The sequence below is a fragment of the Symphodus melops genome (genome assembly GCF_947650265.1).
Source record: "Symphodus melops genome assembly, chromosome: 5".
Taxonomy (NCBI): Eukaryota; Metazoa; Chordata; class Actinopteri; order Labriformes; family Labridae; genus Symphodus; species Symphodus melops.
The window spans coordinates 28799078-28813353 of record NC_136695.1 but is presented as its reverse complement, the minus strand read 5'-3'; the positions used below and the strand labels follow the sequence as shown (position 1 = coordinate 28813353).

Sequence of the window (14276 nt, the reverse complement as noted above, 5' to 3'; positions counted from 1 at the left end):
GTCGATATCCCCCATGCTGACTGCCTGCTTACTTAGGCGGAGAGAGCTGCTTCTTTCCTGCACAGAGCGGCGGCAGCGGCGGCGGTTTTGGTTTCAGAGTGGGCGTTCTGTTCATTCATGTTTTCTCTCTGAGAAGCCTGGAAAGTGTGGCGGTCTCTTGTCACTTCTTATTTTCATGCCGTGTCTTGCTCAGTCATCACTGCTTCACTGCGTATCTGTCAAAGTGACATCTTAATGCAAAGTCGAGCCCGGACTGATTTCTGAAGCTCCAGCGATTCTCCTCCTGCTTGAAATTCTCATTCAGCCTCTGACAGGTTTACATTTTCCCGGGCGTATGCATCGCTCACATGAGGGGGGGGCAGGGGGGTGGGGGGGGGGCAGCACATGAAGCAACACAGGCCAGTATATGTGGGTTAATATAATCCACTTATGGCTGATGCAAGAAGCTCATCAATAAAACATCGACCCGTGTAGTGTAAGGACCCCGTGTGAGTTTGCTCCTTTTATGTTCAGTGCCACTTCATTATGGAGAGCGCCGCAGTCACAAGTGCATCCGGATGAATATTCTACCAATAATCCATAAAGTGCTGCTGATCAGCTGTCGAGTCAGGAGGGGGAAACACGAGAGCGATGTGTTGAATTATTCCTGCGGTGAAGGCAGAGCAAGCCCGTCTGCTTCACCGGTCCGATTCCTGTCTTTGTTGTCAACGGGCTGTTGTCATGGAGACGGTCCTGAGCGCACAGCCAGGTTGGACACGTGCCTTCAGGTTTTTAACGTCGTTACAGCTTCATGCTCTGCACGTGGAGACTCAACGGCCTGGACGCTCCGACAGACCGCGAAAAGAAAATCAGCTCATCATTTATTGAATGAATCTTTAACTGAGACGTCGGTAAGCTCCGCCTACATCCACAGGAAGTCCATCATGGTGTTTCCAAACGTTCCCCGCTTCCAGATCTCTTCACGTCGAACGATGTTGAATAAACAGACGAAGAAATAAAAGATGTTCTTCTTCTCTTGTTTGCATTCCGCTCTTCCTCCTTCCTTCTCCGACGTCTTAGGAAAACGAAGCACGTCCCGACAATCTGAGCCGGTCTGTGGGCTTGACACCGCTCCACCAATTAAAACAGCCAGCTGTTCGTTTCCCCCAGCTGCTCCATTCTTCTCCACGCTGAAGTGAAGAGGCCGTGAATCTCTGAGCCTTTAAGTGTACTCTCATTACCACCAGTTAACACCCAGTCAGTCCTCGACTGTAAACGGGAAGCAGCGCGTCTCAATCAGCGCTTCATGGTCAATTATGATGCTTCTTTTTTTTAATCTTTTCTCTCATTAAGTGTTGATTCATTAAGTGTTGTTTTCATTAAGTGTTGTTTTCATTAAGTGTTGTTTTCATGGGGTGAGGAGGACGACAAAAAAAACAACAAATCGTAAACTTCACATTTTTAGTAGAAAAACCAACAAAGAGACTTTTTGTTTACTGAACGCTGTCGCACATTTACAGAGGTTCTGCTCATGAGGATATCTCGGTTGCATTAAGCCGGGGCGAATCGAGTCCTTTTGTCAGGATGGTGTCTGACATCATAATCCTCTGAACGCTCACACGAGACGATGCAGTCAAGATCCAGTAGAGACAGAAACCAGGGGGGACACAGGTCGGACTTGAACCCCGGAGAGTGAAGCTTCATCAAAAACTCTGTGAAAGCGTCTCAGTTGTGGATTTACTTCCCTTACAGATGGCACTTTATTTACCTGGAAACACAGATGGAAATTTTGTGTAGCAACGTTATCGATAAATCAAATTCAGAAAAGGAGCAGCTGTTTTGGTTTATTTTAAATGTAACACCAAGGGCCTGGAATCGATTCAAGGAAACAGGAAGTTAGTCCAAATGAAAAGGAAATCAAGGCTGGAAAATTCACATCCAGAAATCACAGATGATGGTTTCTATGTGATGAATGAACGGCAGCTGGAAAAGTCAAACTCACACCCGCTCCATATTTCCTCCATTTCAACTTCTGAGGGACAGATTCCACGCGTCTCCTCCTGTGACTCTTAAAACAGGAAGTATCCTCCTCATCCCAATCCTACTGTCTTGTGTCCTGCTACTGGATGCCTTGAATTTCCCCTCGGGATCAATAAAGTGTCTATCCATCCATCACTTAGTTCCTATCAAATATGTTGATTTCCACAGAATGGATTTTAGACACTTTTTTTTCTCAAATGTTCTCAAATAATGGGATTATTTTTAAAGGTTTCTGTTGTTATTAAAAGTGAAATGAGTGACTGGGAGCCGTGTTTCTGATTCACATCGAGCACTAAAGGATTACTTTTGTTCCCCTCCAGGAGAAGAAGTGGACAGAGGTCTCTGCTCGTCCGCCCCGGTCCCCGAGCCCGTGGCGTGCGAGGTGCCTTGCTCCAGGGACTGCGTGCTCAGCGAGTGGACGCCCTGGTCCACGTGTTCACAGACGTGCTCGAGTAAAACCATCGAGGGGAAGCAGCTGAGGACTCGCTCCATTCTCGCCTACAACGCCGGGGAAGGTGAGCCGCCACCTGCCAGACGGCCTCGTGCATGGAAATGTATGCAGATGAGGCTCGGATATTGGCTTAGTCATGGCCTTTCAAGTTCGTCCTTTGCTGTCGCTCACTGAATGTGTGGATTTCACACTCGTCTGCATGTGTGTGTTTGTCCTTATCTCAAACAGTCTGCTTATCTGTCCTGGTGATTATTTCAGTCGCTCCGTCTCCTTTCCTGACTCTCACTCTTTATCTGCTTCTCACATCACTTCTCTGCATATGCTCATTCTCTCTGCTTCCAATCCCTGTGTGTGTGTGTGTGTGTGTGTGTGTGTGCGTGTGTGTGTGTGTGTGTGTGTGTGTGCATGTGTGTGTGTGTGTCTCCCTTTGTCATGTCTTTCTGTGTCTTATGGGAGTGTGTTTTCCTCACAGTCACTGCGATGGTTGTGGCCTGGATCACAGTGATGGAGGGTAACGTTTGTAATTAAAGCTAGCTGGTAGCGGTTTACGACCTCTAGCGATGTGTCGCCACGTAGAAAGAAAAAAAAAAGTGTTAGCTTGTTTTGACATAAAAAAAAAATAATTAAAAAAAGCGGCATTATCATTAGAGCTTCAGGCTGACTGTGAACATATTCAGCGTGTTGTAGTGGAGTCAGGCCTCGTTGGCCATGTGTGAAGTAGCGTGATTGTGTTAGCGTTAGCGTTAGCTCACGCTCTGCTTATCTCACCTGTCACATTAACATCTTTTTATATCTTTATTTTATTTTTTTTTAAAGGTCTTTCTCGGGTGCCAAAGTTTCCGGAACTTTTTGGTAAATCTTCGACTTTAGTCTGTAAATGTAGCAGCTGCACTTGTCGTAGCTTTAGAAACAATATCAAACTTCCGTCTGCCGTCTGTTCAGACACACGTTTATTTTCACACACACACACACACACACACACACACACTGATAGCAGTATCCTCACCACAGGTTTCCCCCAGCAGAGCAGATTATCTGATTAGATTTTGAGCTCCTTGGCAGGTTTTTCCGGCTCCTGTCTTGCATATTAATAAGAGTGATGGAAAAAAAAAAAATCAATTTTTGAAAGTGAAGCAACCTCTCGAAGCTTCGAGATAAAGGGTTGAAAATAATAAGCAATCACCAGGACGTCTGCGGTGAATAAAGTTTTAATGAATGCGTGATCAATAACCTTTTTATCAAACGTCTCACATTTAATTTGTAGTGTAAGAACCAATCACTGACAGCCGACGCATGCAGGCTTTAAAGGTTGGAAGTACCAGCTAAAACCAGTGTTGAAGTGCAAAATCCTGCAGTGCATCAAGTGTCCACTAGAGGTCGACTGCAGGATCGCAGAAAGTTAGCGCCCCCTGCAGGAACAGACGGGTGATGATTTGAGGTGGCGTTGCACGAGATGAAGCTAACCTGTGGCTAACACTCAGACATCCTCTGCTCCGCTCTTTGTGAACGATCCCGCCAACGTAAACGCGCGTGCTGTGTTTCTTTATTAACCCATCGAGCGGTGTTGTTGCGGCGTTTGTAGCTCATTGTCGTGCATGTGCTGGGAGCAGCTCAGTCAGCTGTGCTGGCACGGCACAGTCACCAGAGGACGTCTGTCTCAGTGATCATTAGGTGGAGATTTGTCGGAGTTGGCAGCGTGTGATTCAGGCCCAACAGTGAGTACACGGCCGCTCGTTATGGAGCTGGCTCCCTGTCAGAGAAATACAGGTGTGGAGGAGCGCAACGCCTCTCCATCTCTGCTGAAAGCCCCTAAGTGTCGGCAGTTACTCGAAAGCGGAGAGGGCCCTCTCAGTCCATCGACCCGAACGCTGACTGCCTGACTGACTGCCTGCCTGCCTGCCTGCCGCCTCTGAAGAGAAATGACAGAGAGGCACAAACAGGCGTGTTATTCTGGGCGAGGGGAAAACAATAAACAGAGGTTGTACACGGCAGAGCAGGGCGCCGAGAGTCTGACCTGCCACCGACAGCTCCTCGCTCTCCAGCATATATACGAGCTGGAGCTCTGAAATGTGTGCATGAAAACAGCTCGGTCGCACAGAATGTGCGAGCAGCTGAAAAAATAATGAAACCCTCTTTATGTGTAGTCCTACAGCACCGGGGGAGGGAAGGGGGGGGGGGGTCAAAACAGGCAGACTGAAATAGCAGGAAGGTTTTCACCAAGACAAATAAAAAATGTCTGAGATGTAAAAACAACACAAACTACAACATGGTACAAAAAGTATATCAACAGTATAAAAAGGAAAACAACGACATTTGAAGAAAAAACAACATATCATTTGCAATGCATTGTGGGATGTGTAGTTGATTGACTCCGGATGAAAACGATGTAAACAGTCGAGTACCTTTTTTTTTGTCTTTTTCTCCGTTTTTTAAAATGCACTTTAATGACGGGTATTGGGATAGCTGGTTGTCATGGTTACGGTCTCTTCATATAAGGGGGGGGGATTTGAAGGGGAAATGTTCCTACTGGAATCAGAGCCGGCGGGATCACCGATGAGCTCTACACACAAAAGACAACCATCCGTTTTGCTCTCGTCTCCTCAGGCGGCGCCGTGTGCCCGAACAGCAGCGTCCTCCAGGAGGTGCGCAACTGCAACGAGCACGCCTGCACGGTCTATCACTGGCAGACGGGGCCTTGGGGGCCGTGCTCCGACGACCCCTCCGCCTCCTCCCTCAACGTCTCCACGGTGGTCCGCAATCGCCAGGGTCCCTGCTCCACGGGGATGCAGACTCGCAAGGTCATCTGCGTGCGAGTCAACGTGGGACAGGTGCCACCCAAGAAGTAAGGCTTCTTTTTTAAACGCTTGTTTTTGTTTCAGGTGAAACTTTTATGGTCATTTTGCTGCCTCGCTGACTTCATTTCATCTTAACACAAGCTGATTTGACTTCATTCAGTGTGTCCCAAACAAAGAGCTGCACTTTCCGAGGACAGAGCACGTGCAGAATCCTTTCCTGTTGTTTTGTCGCGTCGCTTCATGAACACAGAATAAAAACTGACCCTGGGAGCCTCCGCTGATGAACACAGAGGGCCGTCAGCAGGCAGGTTTGTAAGTGACATTGAGAGCGAGGCGGGTATCAGAGTCAGGAGCTAGTTAAGGAAGCAGAGCACACTCCACGTGAAGTTAACACCCAACTCATATCTTCCCCTCACAGGCGACCACAGATTAATAAGTAATCTCCGCGTCCCTGAAAGCCTAATTAACCCTGCCGTTTTTGGGCGCTGGTAATTCCTCATTGATGATAATGACAGTAATTAAATGGGATTGATACTTTAAGGCAATTTAATCAGGAGGCAGACGAGCGACGGAGATGTTTGTGGCGAGCTCTGAAGACCACACGGCACGAGGCGGATGCAAGAAGACGCCGTCGGGGTCGACTGCTCGGCTCCACAACACGCCCTTTGAGCGTGTTATCATCAGGCCTGAGGAGACGGCAGGTGTCAAAAGAGCAAACAGGAAGACGTGCAGGGAGGATTTCTTCTTTGTGTTCCTCGTCTTCCTGGCGTCCACACTTCCTCGCCGCTGAGCTGGAGGTCGCTGCTTGTTGGAGGACGGCGGTGCTGGTTGTTCTTACAAACACCGAGCTGAAAACGTAGATGTATAGTCCCAAAGCAGAGGTTTTATATATCGTGAGCACACACAGTATTGACCTGTATTACACAACACGTCTGATTCTTTCAAACTTTTTGGGCCTTGAGGGGCTCCGTACATCGCTTTGCTTTTCTACTTGATTTCTTTTCCCGACTTCATAAACCGGAATATTCTCTCCTCTCCCGTCTGGCTCCTCACCGGAGTCGTTATCATTGAGGAGAGGATGCATTATTTAAAGGGTCACGGATGTGTTGCGTGCACCACAAGGTAAATGTGATTCATGAGAGAGCACGAGAGGATCGAATGAAGATGAACGAGCGCTGGCTGTGTGAAGCCGCTGACCCGGAGTCTGCAGCACTTATCAAGCCGCAGAGGAGAGGTCGAAGTCCACCATGTCCTCTGTTCTCTCCTAAATCCACGTGATGAAAAAACCCGGAGCTGGAGACAAACTCAAACCCAGCAGGTGTGAAGACGGGAGGGTAAACAGCGACAGTCCATTTGCCTCCATTATCTTTTGTTTATCGCCGGTCGATAACTTTGTCCAATCGAGAATCCTCCATAATAAGGGCGAAGGACGCTGAGGAACACTTTCACTAATGAGGAATGAAAGCGAGGAATTAAACCAGAGCGGACTCCCATCATGCACCTGCCCACCCTCTCAGCAGGAAGTCCTAGTTATCGACCTCAGCTGAGTGTGTGAGGAGAGGATTTCAGGTCGTGAAGGTCGGACTAGAATGATGATGAACGCGGCGTTCCCTCCGAGCTCTGTCTGCACCAATCAGACGACGGCTTACTAAGTTCAAGCATGGATACGTTTAGAGGTCTAAAACTTTAATATGTGAGGTTTTTTCAGCTTGATCCAAAGGAAACCGGACCGGTCCTCCGACAGGCTTCTTCAGTTCTTCTCTGTCCGGTGGACCGATCTATAAATGTACGATCGTTCACGGATGAGTCATTAACCGAGCTTCGCTGAGCGTCGGCGGCGGCTCGCCGCAGTCACATGATCTGAGGCGTCTGAGACCGCCGCTTTAGTCATTCGAGCTTCACGTTGATGGCTTGCCTTCCCTCATCCTCCAACGAGTGTTCTTCAGGTGTAAACGACCTTCAGGTGTAAACGACCTGCGTGAATCTGTGTGGAGCTCTCAAGTCTCGCCTCCGAGAAAAAGAGATCGTCTCTGAGATGCGTTTGGGCCCATTTATTTATGTAGCGACTCAGATTTTTATATTTTTGAGGTGACTGAAGCGTCGGCTATCGTTTGGACCATGAAACAGCTCAGTGTGTGTGTGTGTGTGTGTGTGTGTGTGTGTGTGTGTGTGTGTCCCCTCCCCGTCACGGCGCTCTCCGTGGTGCTGAAACCTTCCCTAGTTTTTTATTCTGATTCAGCCTGTACACGACTCCAGCTGTGTCCCAGCTGTCCTTCCTGACGCTCTCTGATTCTCTGCTGCAGATCTTCACACACGTTGTTTAAAAGTCGGGAGGTGGATGTTTGTGTGTCCAGCGTCCGGCTGAACGCCAGCGTGTGCTATTTCATACTAACTAAAGAAGGTTCAGAACGCTGATCTTTTTTTTTTTTCTCATAAAAGTTGAAGTTGATCCCGTCTGTCTCGCCCACACACACACACTCAAACACACCAACACACACACTCAAACACGTGCAGCGGACGCTCGCTGGTAGATGACTTTGACTCTTTAACTTGCAATGACAAACACGGACCACCAAGATGGGTCCTATTAGCTTGATTGCCAATTAGCCGTATTTGTCAGCTATAAAGAGGTCTGGCAATCAGTGATTTGATGTGCGAGTTTTCAAAGCGACATGACACAATTAACTGAGCCGGGAGAGGCCGAATAATCACTACTTAACATGCATGAGTATCGGTCCACCAGAAACAAACTTGTTTAATACGATGACAACGTGCCGAGAAACACAAACAGCAATAATGAAGTCAAACAGCAGTTATGAGATGGTGTCAGAACATGGATTTAATGGACATCTGAGACACACACAGGGGGGTGAAAACACGTCTTATTGGTTTGCAGTTAAACAAAGAAAAAGCCTCCGGGGGAAGAACGGCGGCAGCAGGCAGAACAGGAAGTTCCCAAAGAGCGTCTAAAAGGTTAAAAAGGCTGCACATGTGATCAGCTGTGTGTGAACGCAGACGTGGCCTGGAGTTAGCAAGATGACGTGAGATCGCAGCGGGATATTATCTGGAGAATTCAGCACGAGCCAATCAGAGGAGAGGGGGGGTGATGACGTTTGTATCCTGTGACTGCTGCACGGCGCATCGAGCGTTGATCAAACAGCTTCCTGTGTGTTCTTCTCCGCTCTCTCGTCCACGTTGAGATTCTGTTAAGCTACATGAAGGCAAATATTCTCCTTTTACAGCGTCCGTGTCGCGGACTCTGTTGCTTCGTCCGCGACTTCTGCATCTTCTTTTTACGTCACGTCAGATCTCAGATTCCCCCCCCCCCCCCCCCCCCCCCACACACACACACCCCTCCACTGTAAGGAGTGTAATGTGTACAACCGGGTTCAGGAGAGTATCCGGAGCAGTCCTCCTGAGATCACGTGGGTATTTTCAGGCTGATAGTGTGAGTGGAACAATGACTCCACCATCCTGTAGCGTCTTTAATTTTGGTGATCTTAGAAATCTGAACCTTGAAAGAGCTTTTCTTGAAGATATCGGTGCTGAATGTCACAGACGATCGAGCCTCCTTCGCACCTGATTGGTTTTTGGTCCTTGTTTGGTCACACGTGGATCTGAAGGAGCGCCTGCTGTCCGGGCCTGTCGGTCGGTCGTCTTTGTTCGGTCACTCGTGGAGCCGAACAAAGAGTGTAAGGACGCAGCAGCCTGTGCTGTCTGGCCATCTGTTGCTCCGAGGCAGCGTCTCCCTCGCCTGCACAGCCAGGAGCGCGCTGTGTTTTCTCTGCTCTGCACGTCTTCATCTGGCACAATCCACCTGGCAGGTGCTCTTGATCAGTGCACCCATGGGATCCTGGCAGAACAAACAAACATGGCCGCCTGCGCCCCCTGCGTATATATATGCAGATGTGCCCCGTCTCCTTCATTGATAGATCTGAGCTGTCTTTCCTCCCGGAGCCCCGAGGCGGTGAACCTCACAGGGTGCACGACACGGAGACACACACACACACACACACACACACACACACACACACAGATAAACGCTGACTGTCACAGCCCAATAGAAAAGAAGGACGAAACAGAGAGGAGTGTGTCGTTGCCTCAGGCTCGGGATGCCATCATCCCATCGAGAGAGAGAGAGAAAGCTGTTGTGGTTTGAGGATAAAAACGGCGACGTCTGCTTATTGATCCCGACAGTCTGTGTGCTGCGTTTGTGTAATCACATTGATGCTGTGGAATTTGTGGGAAAGGGAACTGAATGATTCATGGCTTATGATGCTCGGCAGTATTAAGCTCAGTCAATCATCTCCCTGCCGGCTTTTCCAACGGAGGCTGTTTACTCCCTGTTTTTGTTTTTTCGCTTTACGGTGATAGATCGATAAAAAGCCCCGGAGAAGAAGGGCGTGAGGCACCTCTGAAAGGGGCCGCCGAAGAAGCGCAGCTGTTTCATGCTAAATTAAACAAATGATGTTCTTGTTTTGTAGTCCGTAGTTTTGATAAAGAAATTAATTAGGCCTTATCTTTTCTCTCCAGACCGTGTTTGTATACGTTCCTAAAAACCTACCGACATGTCTTCAGCTCTGAGACTCCCTTCTTCATCCTGCTCAAACATCTGCTTGTGTTTTTTTTTTTTTTATTCTTTCCCTCGATTAAAGCCGCCTCTCGCCGAACTGATTAGGTCAACGCGCTAATAGCAGCAAAGCAGGAAAACAGGAGCATTAGCGCGGCTTTTTTAATGTTGCGCTTCGGGACGAGCTCCCAGCGCCGCGACGTGCGCGCCTCTGCCTCGTCTACAAATCACCACATTAAGAGATCATTACGGGACGGTGACGCTGAGACTCCTCAGACGCTTCAGTGACCTCTGAGCAGGACGAGTCAAGACAAAGACGGTTTAAGAGACGGGCTGAAAGGAAGAAAACAGGTAGTAAAATCAGCATCAACAGCAACATCACACGTGGCGTTCACGCCTCCATGGACGGCGTTCACGCCTCCATGGACGGCGTTCACGCCTCCATGGACGGCGTTCACGCCTCCATGGACGGCGTCCTCCAGCCAAGCACTGTGTTGTCTCTCCTCTGCCAACCAACATGCTCCGTTCTCCCCGCAAACTGGAATATAATTGAATTTTAATCATCTTAATTGGGATAATTCCCCGTCATTAACGGGGCTGCATTACAGTTTAGACTGTAAGAGGCACAGAAGGACTCAAAACTCACAGGACGGGAACAGAAGGAATTATGGGTAAGAAAAAAACAAAAATCAAGAGTGAGAACTGCAGGGCGAGATTTAGAAGTGGCCTCGATAAAAGACCAAGACCAGGACAGACCAGAGAGCATGACAGACCAGAGAGCAGGACAGACCAGAGAGCAGGACAGACCCGAGACCAGGACAAACCAGAGAGCAGGACAGACCAGAGAGCATGACAGACCAGAGAGCAGGACAGACCAGAGAGCAGGACAGACCCGAGACCAGGACAAACCAGAGAGCAGGACAGACCAGAGAGCAGGACAGACCCGAGACCAGGACAAACCAGAGAGCAGGACAGACCAGAGAGCAGGACAGACCCGAGACCAGGACAAACCAGAGAGCAGGACAGACCAGAGACCAGGACAGACCCGAAACCAGGACAAACCAGAGAGCAGGACAGACCAGAGAGCATGACAGACCAGAGACCAGGACAGACCAGAGAGCATGACAGACCAGAGCAGGACAGACCAGAGAGCAGGACAGACCAGAGCAGGACAGACCAGAGAGCAGGACAGACCAGAGAGCATGACAGACCAGAGCAGGACAGACCAGAGACCAGGACAGACCAGAGACCAGGACAGACCCGAGACCAGGACAAACCAGAGACCAGGACAGACCAGAGACCAGGACAGACCAGAGACCAGGACAGACCCAGTAACACCCAAAAGGTTCGACGTCACGGAACACTGCGCTGGATGTTTATCGCTCGAGGTCCTTTCTGATCTTACGCCACTCATCCTCAGATATTCATTGTGTTTCAGAAGCAGAGACGGTCTAAGGAGGTCAAAGGTTAAATCCTGTCTTTGTCGAGGAGTCGATCAAAACGATGAATCTGTGTCATGGTGGAATCAGAAATACATACGCAGAGACTTTTTAAACCTCTTCTGGTTGAAAACGAAAGAAGTCGAGTTCAGGAAGTTTCAGCGTGTGCCTGCAGCACATTAGCACGTTAGCACGTTAGCATGCTACATCAAAATATCAGACACTTCAGCGTCACCGCGTGCACGCAGATTTCCACCTAAAGACGCTCGTCTAAACGCGGAATAAGAAAAGTGGGAACCCGACTCCACTTTGTGTTCAGATCGTTGTCGTGTAAAGTCAACTTTTAATTCGCTGTTTTAAAGCGATTTGAATGAAACGACGCGGCGTGTTCCTGTGAGTCGTTTGGTTTCTATATTTACTCTGATTGTGTTCAGATCTCGCAGGTTTCTGTTTGTCCTCTGTCACGTCTCTGCAGACTGTCCATATTAAAGGTCACTGTGCAGTCTCAGATTAGCTGGCGTGTCCTCGAGCTACACACCTGTTCATTCATGTCTTTATGACGGTGAGCGCCCGCTGAAGGCTGAAAATGTAAATGACCCCCCTCGCCTCCCCCCCCTTTTTTTTTTTGCTTGGTCGGGCAGCTGTTTTTTCCCCGGGGACCTTCCACTTGTATGAAGACACCAGAGGATTTGTTCTGCTCCAGAGGGATTAAAAAATAAATCTCTCCTTGTGTCTCTGTTACATTATTACATTTTCCCTGCGAGGCTCGCCATCACATCCCGCTGATAACGCCGCGCTAACGAGTGGAACGCCCCGAGGAACGACGCCTCGTTCTCAGCTACATTAAACCTCACCCGGATGATCGCCGCCGCCTCACCCGTAGGACTGAGGAAACATCCGGCAACATCTGCCGCCGCGACGCTCCAGATGCAGCGCCGCCGACATCAGATTAGAAGACGCTCACCTCGACCTGTTTAGCGCGGTCCCTGCGGCGTGCACGGGGAGGGGGGGACTTTAGGTACTTAAACGACTGAAGATTAAACACAACCCTTGTTCAGAAAACCTCAGCGTGACCTCTGCATGCTGCAGGATTATCACTCGCTGATCGCGGTTAAAACAAAGCGAGTGTGTGTCGCGGTCTGCCGAGCCTTTAAGCGCTCCCGTGTTTTTCCGTTTCCTCGCACGGGGACCAAAGTGAACGTTTCCCCGCGGTGCCTGCTGGGACGTATGACCATCCCCTCGATATATATATATATCTTTAAAGTCCTGTCATCCAGATGGCATACATCAGCCATAAACTGGATGTGATTACCAAGGTTTTCATCAGTTTTTATTGCCCTAGATTGTGCGGAGAATAATTACATTCTGCGCTCCAGCAACACACAGATGGTCGGTGCGCCGAACCCTCCACGGCCAGATTTATCGCAGCTTTAAATCACGCGTTATATTTCTAGAAGGTTTAAACGTCTGCTGAATTCAGATTGTTCATACATATAAATGAAAGCTTGATGTTTTAGCAGATGGGTAAACCGTTTATATTTCAGTTAAAGCTGCTGTTTGATGAAGCTCCCCAGAGTGAGAGGAGATCATGGAGATCGCTCCTGAACAAACGTTTGGACTCAAAGTGCAGAAAAGTCCACTTAGTATCGATGTTTTTATGGATTTCTGTGGATTACATTTTATTATGAAACATCAAGTCCACTCTCCTGTAGCGGGAGAACGTGTACAAACATCATAGTTCAGAAAAAGAGTCGAGGAACAAAACATTTTATATGATTTATAAAGTGGCCAAAACAAAATCAGACCTTCAAAACTCTTCACATGTTTTTGTTTGTTCTGCCGAGGAGGTTTTCTGTTCTGCATCAGACCAGGGTCAGGTTCAGGTCTGATGGGGGGTCAGGGTCAGGTCTGATGGGGGGTCAGGGTCAGGTTTGATGGGGGGTCAGGGTCAGGTGTGATGGGGGTCAGGGTCAGGTCTGATGGGGGTCAGGTCTGATGGGAGTCAGGGTCAGGTCTGATGGGGGGGGTCATCGTCAGGTCTGATGGGGGGGGGGTCAGGGTCAGATCTGATGGGGGGGTCAGGGTCAGATCTGATGGGGGTTCAGGGTCACTTCTGATGGGGGGTCAGGGTCAGGTCTGATGGGGGTCAGGTTCAGGTCTAATGGAGGGGTCAGGTCTGATGGGGGGTCAGGGTCAGGTCTGATGGGGGGGTCAGGGTCAGGCCCGAGGTGTTCCCAGGCCAAAGAGGATCTAAGATCCCTGCAGCCACCTCTGAAGTCCAGAGGGAGGCGAGCAGGAAAACATCCTGATGACTGAAAGCTGAAACAGCAAAAAGGACGTGGATATGAGGAGGGGGCGTGTCTGCACTGGGTGAGACTGGGAGGAAGGAGGGGGCGTGTCTGCACTGGGTGAGACTGGGAGGAAGGAGGGGGCGTGTCTGCACTGGGTGAGACTGGGAGGAAGGAGGGGGCGTGTCTGCACTGGGTGAGACTGGGAGGAAGGAGGGGGCGTGTCTGCACTGGGTGAGACTGGGAGGAAGGAGGGGTCTGGACCAAGGATGGATCAAGCAAACTTACAAATAAGGAAGTACATGTTAGAATCTGCTCTTTGTTTGTTTACAGCTGGTTTCCAGTGTTTCCTTCTGTTGGGGTTAAAGTGCAGAGAAATCAAAAAATATTATCCATTATAGTCTCTGATTCTGATCATGACTCCAGGAAAACGACAAAGACTGCAGCTTTGAATCATTGATCATCAGAAAAATGTGATAATTCATGCGTCTAACAAAATGAAAACAAGCACCATGTGGGGACCTTACAAAAGGCTCCAAGATTAAAATGAAAAAAAAAACGGAAATAATGAAAGTGGAAACGTGGGACACTGAAGTCTCCAGGACACACGAACAGCTGCAGGAGAGAGAAACACGAGCCTGTAGAGAAAGTGTGTTTTTGACCCCCCGCCTTCAGAGACATCATGAGAGTCATGTAAATAGGTTTTTTGCTCGG

General features: G+C 49.1%; 1 protein-coding gene across 1 annotated transcript in view; it reads left to right on the top strand.

Moving 5' to 3' along the window:
• The window catches only part of thsd7ab (thrombospondin, type I, domain containing 7Ab), a 174498-nt gene that overhangs the window by 106361 nt on the left and 53861 nt on the right, over positions 1 to 14276 (top strand). Inside the window, exons 12-13 of the mRNA XM_079343602.1 lie at positions 2340 to 2534; positions 5075 to 5312. Of these exons, the coding sequence (XP_079199728.1) occupies positions 2340 to 2534; positions 5075 to 5312 (433 nt within the window). The remainder of the gene's footprint in view (positions 1 to 2339; positions 2535 to 5074; positions 5313 to 14276) is intronic.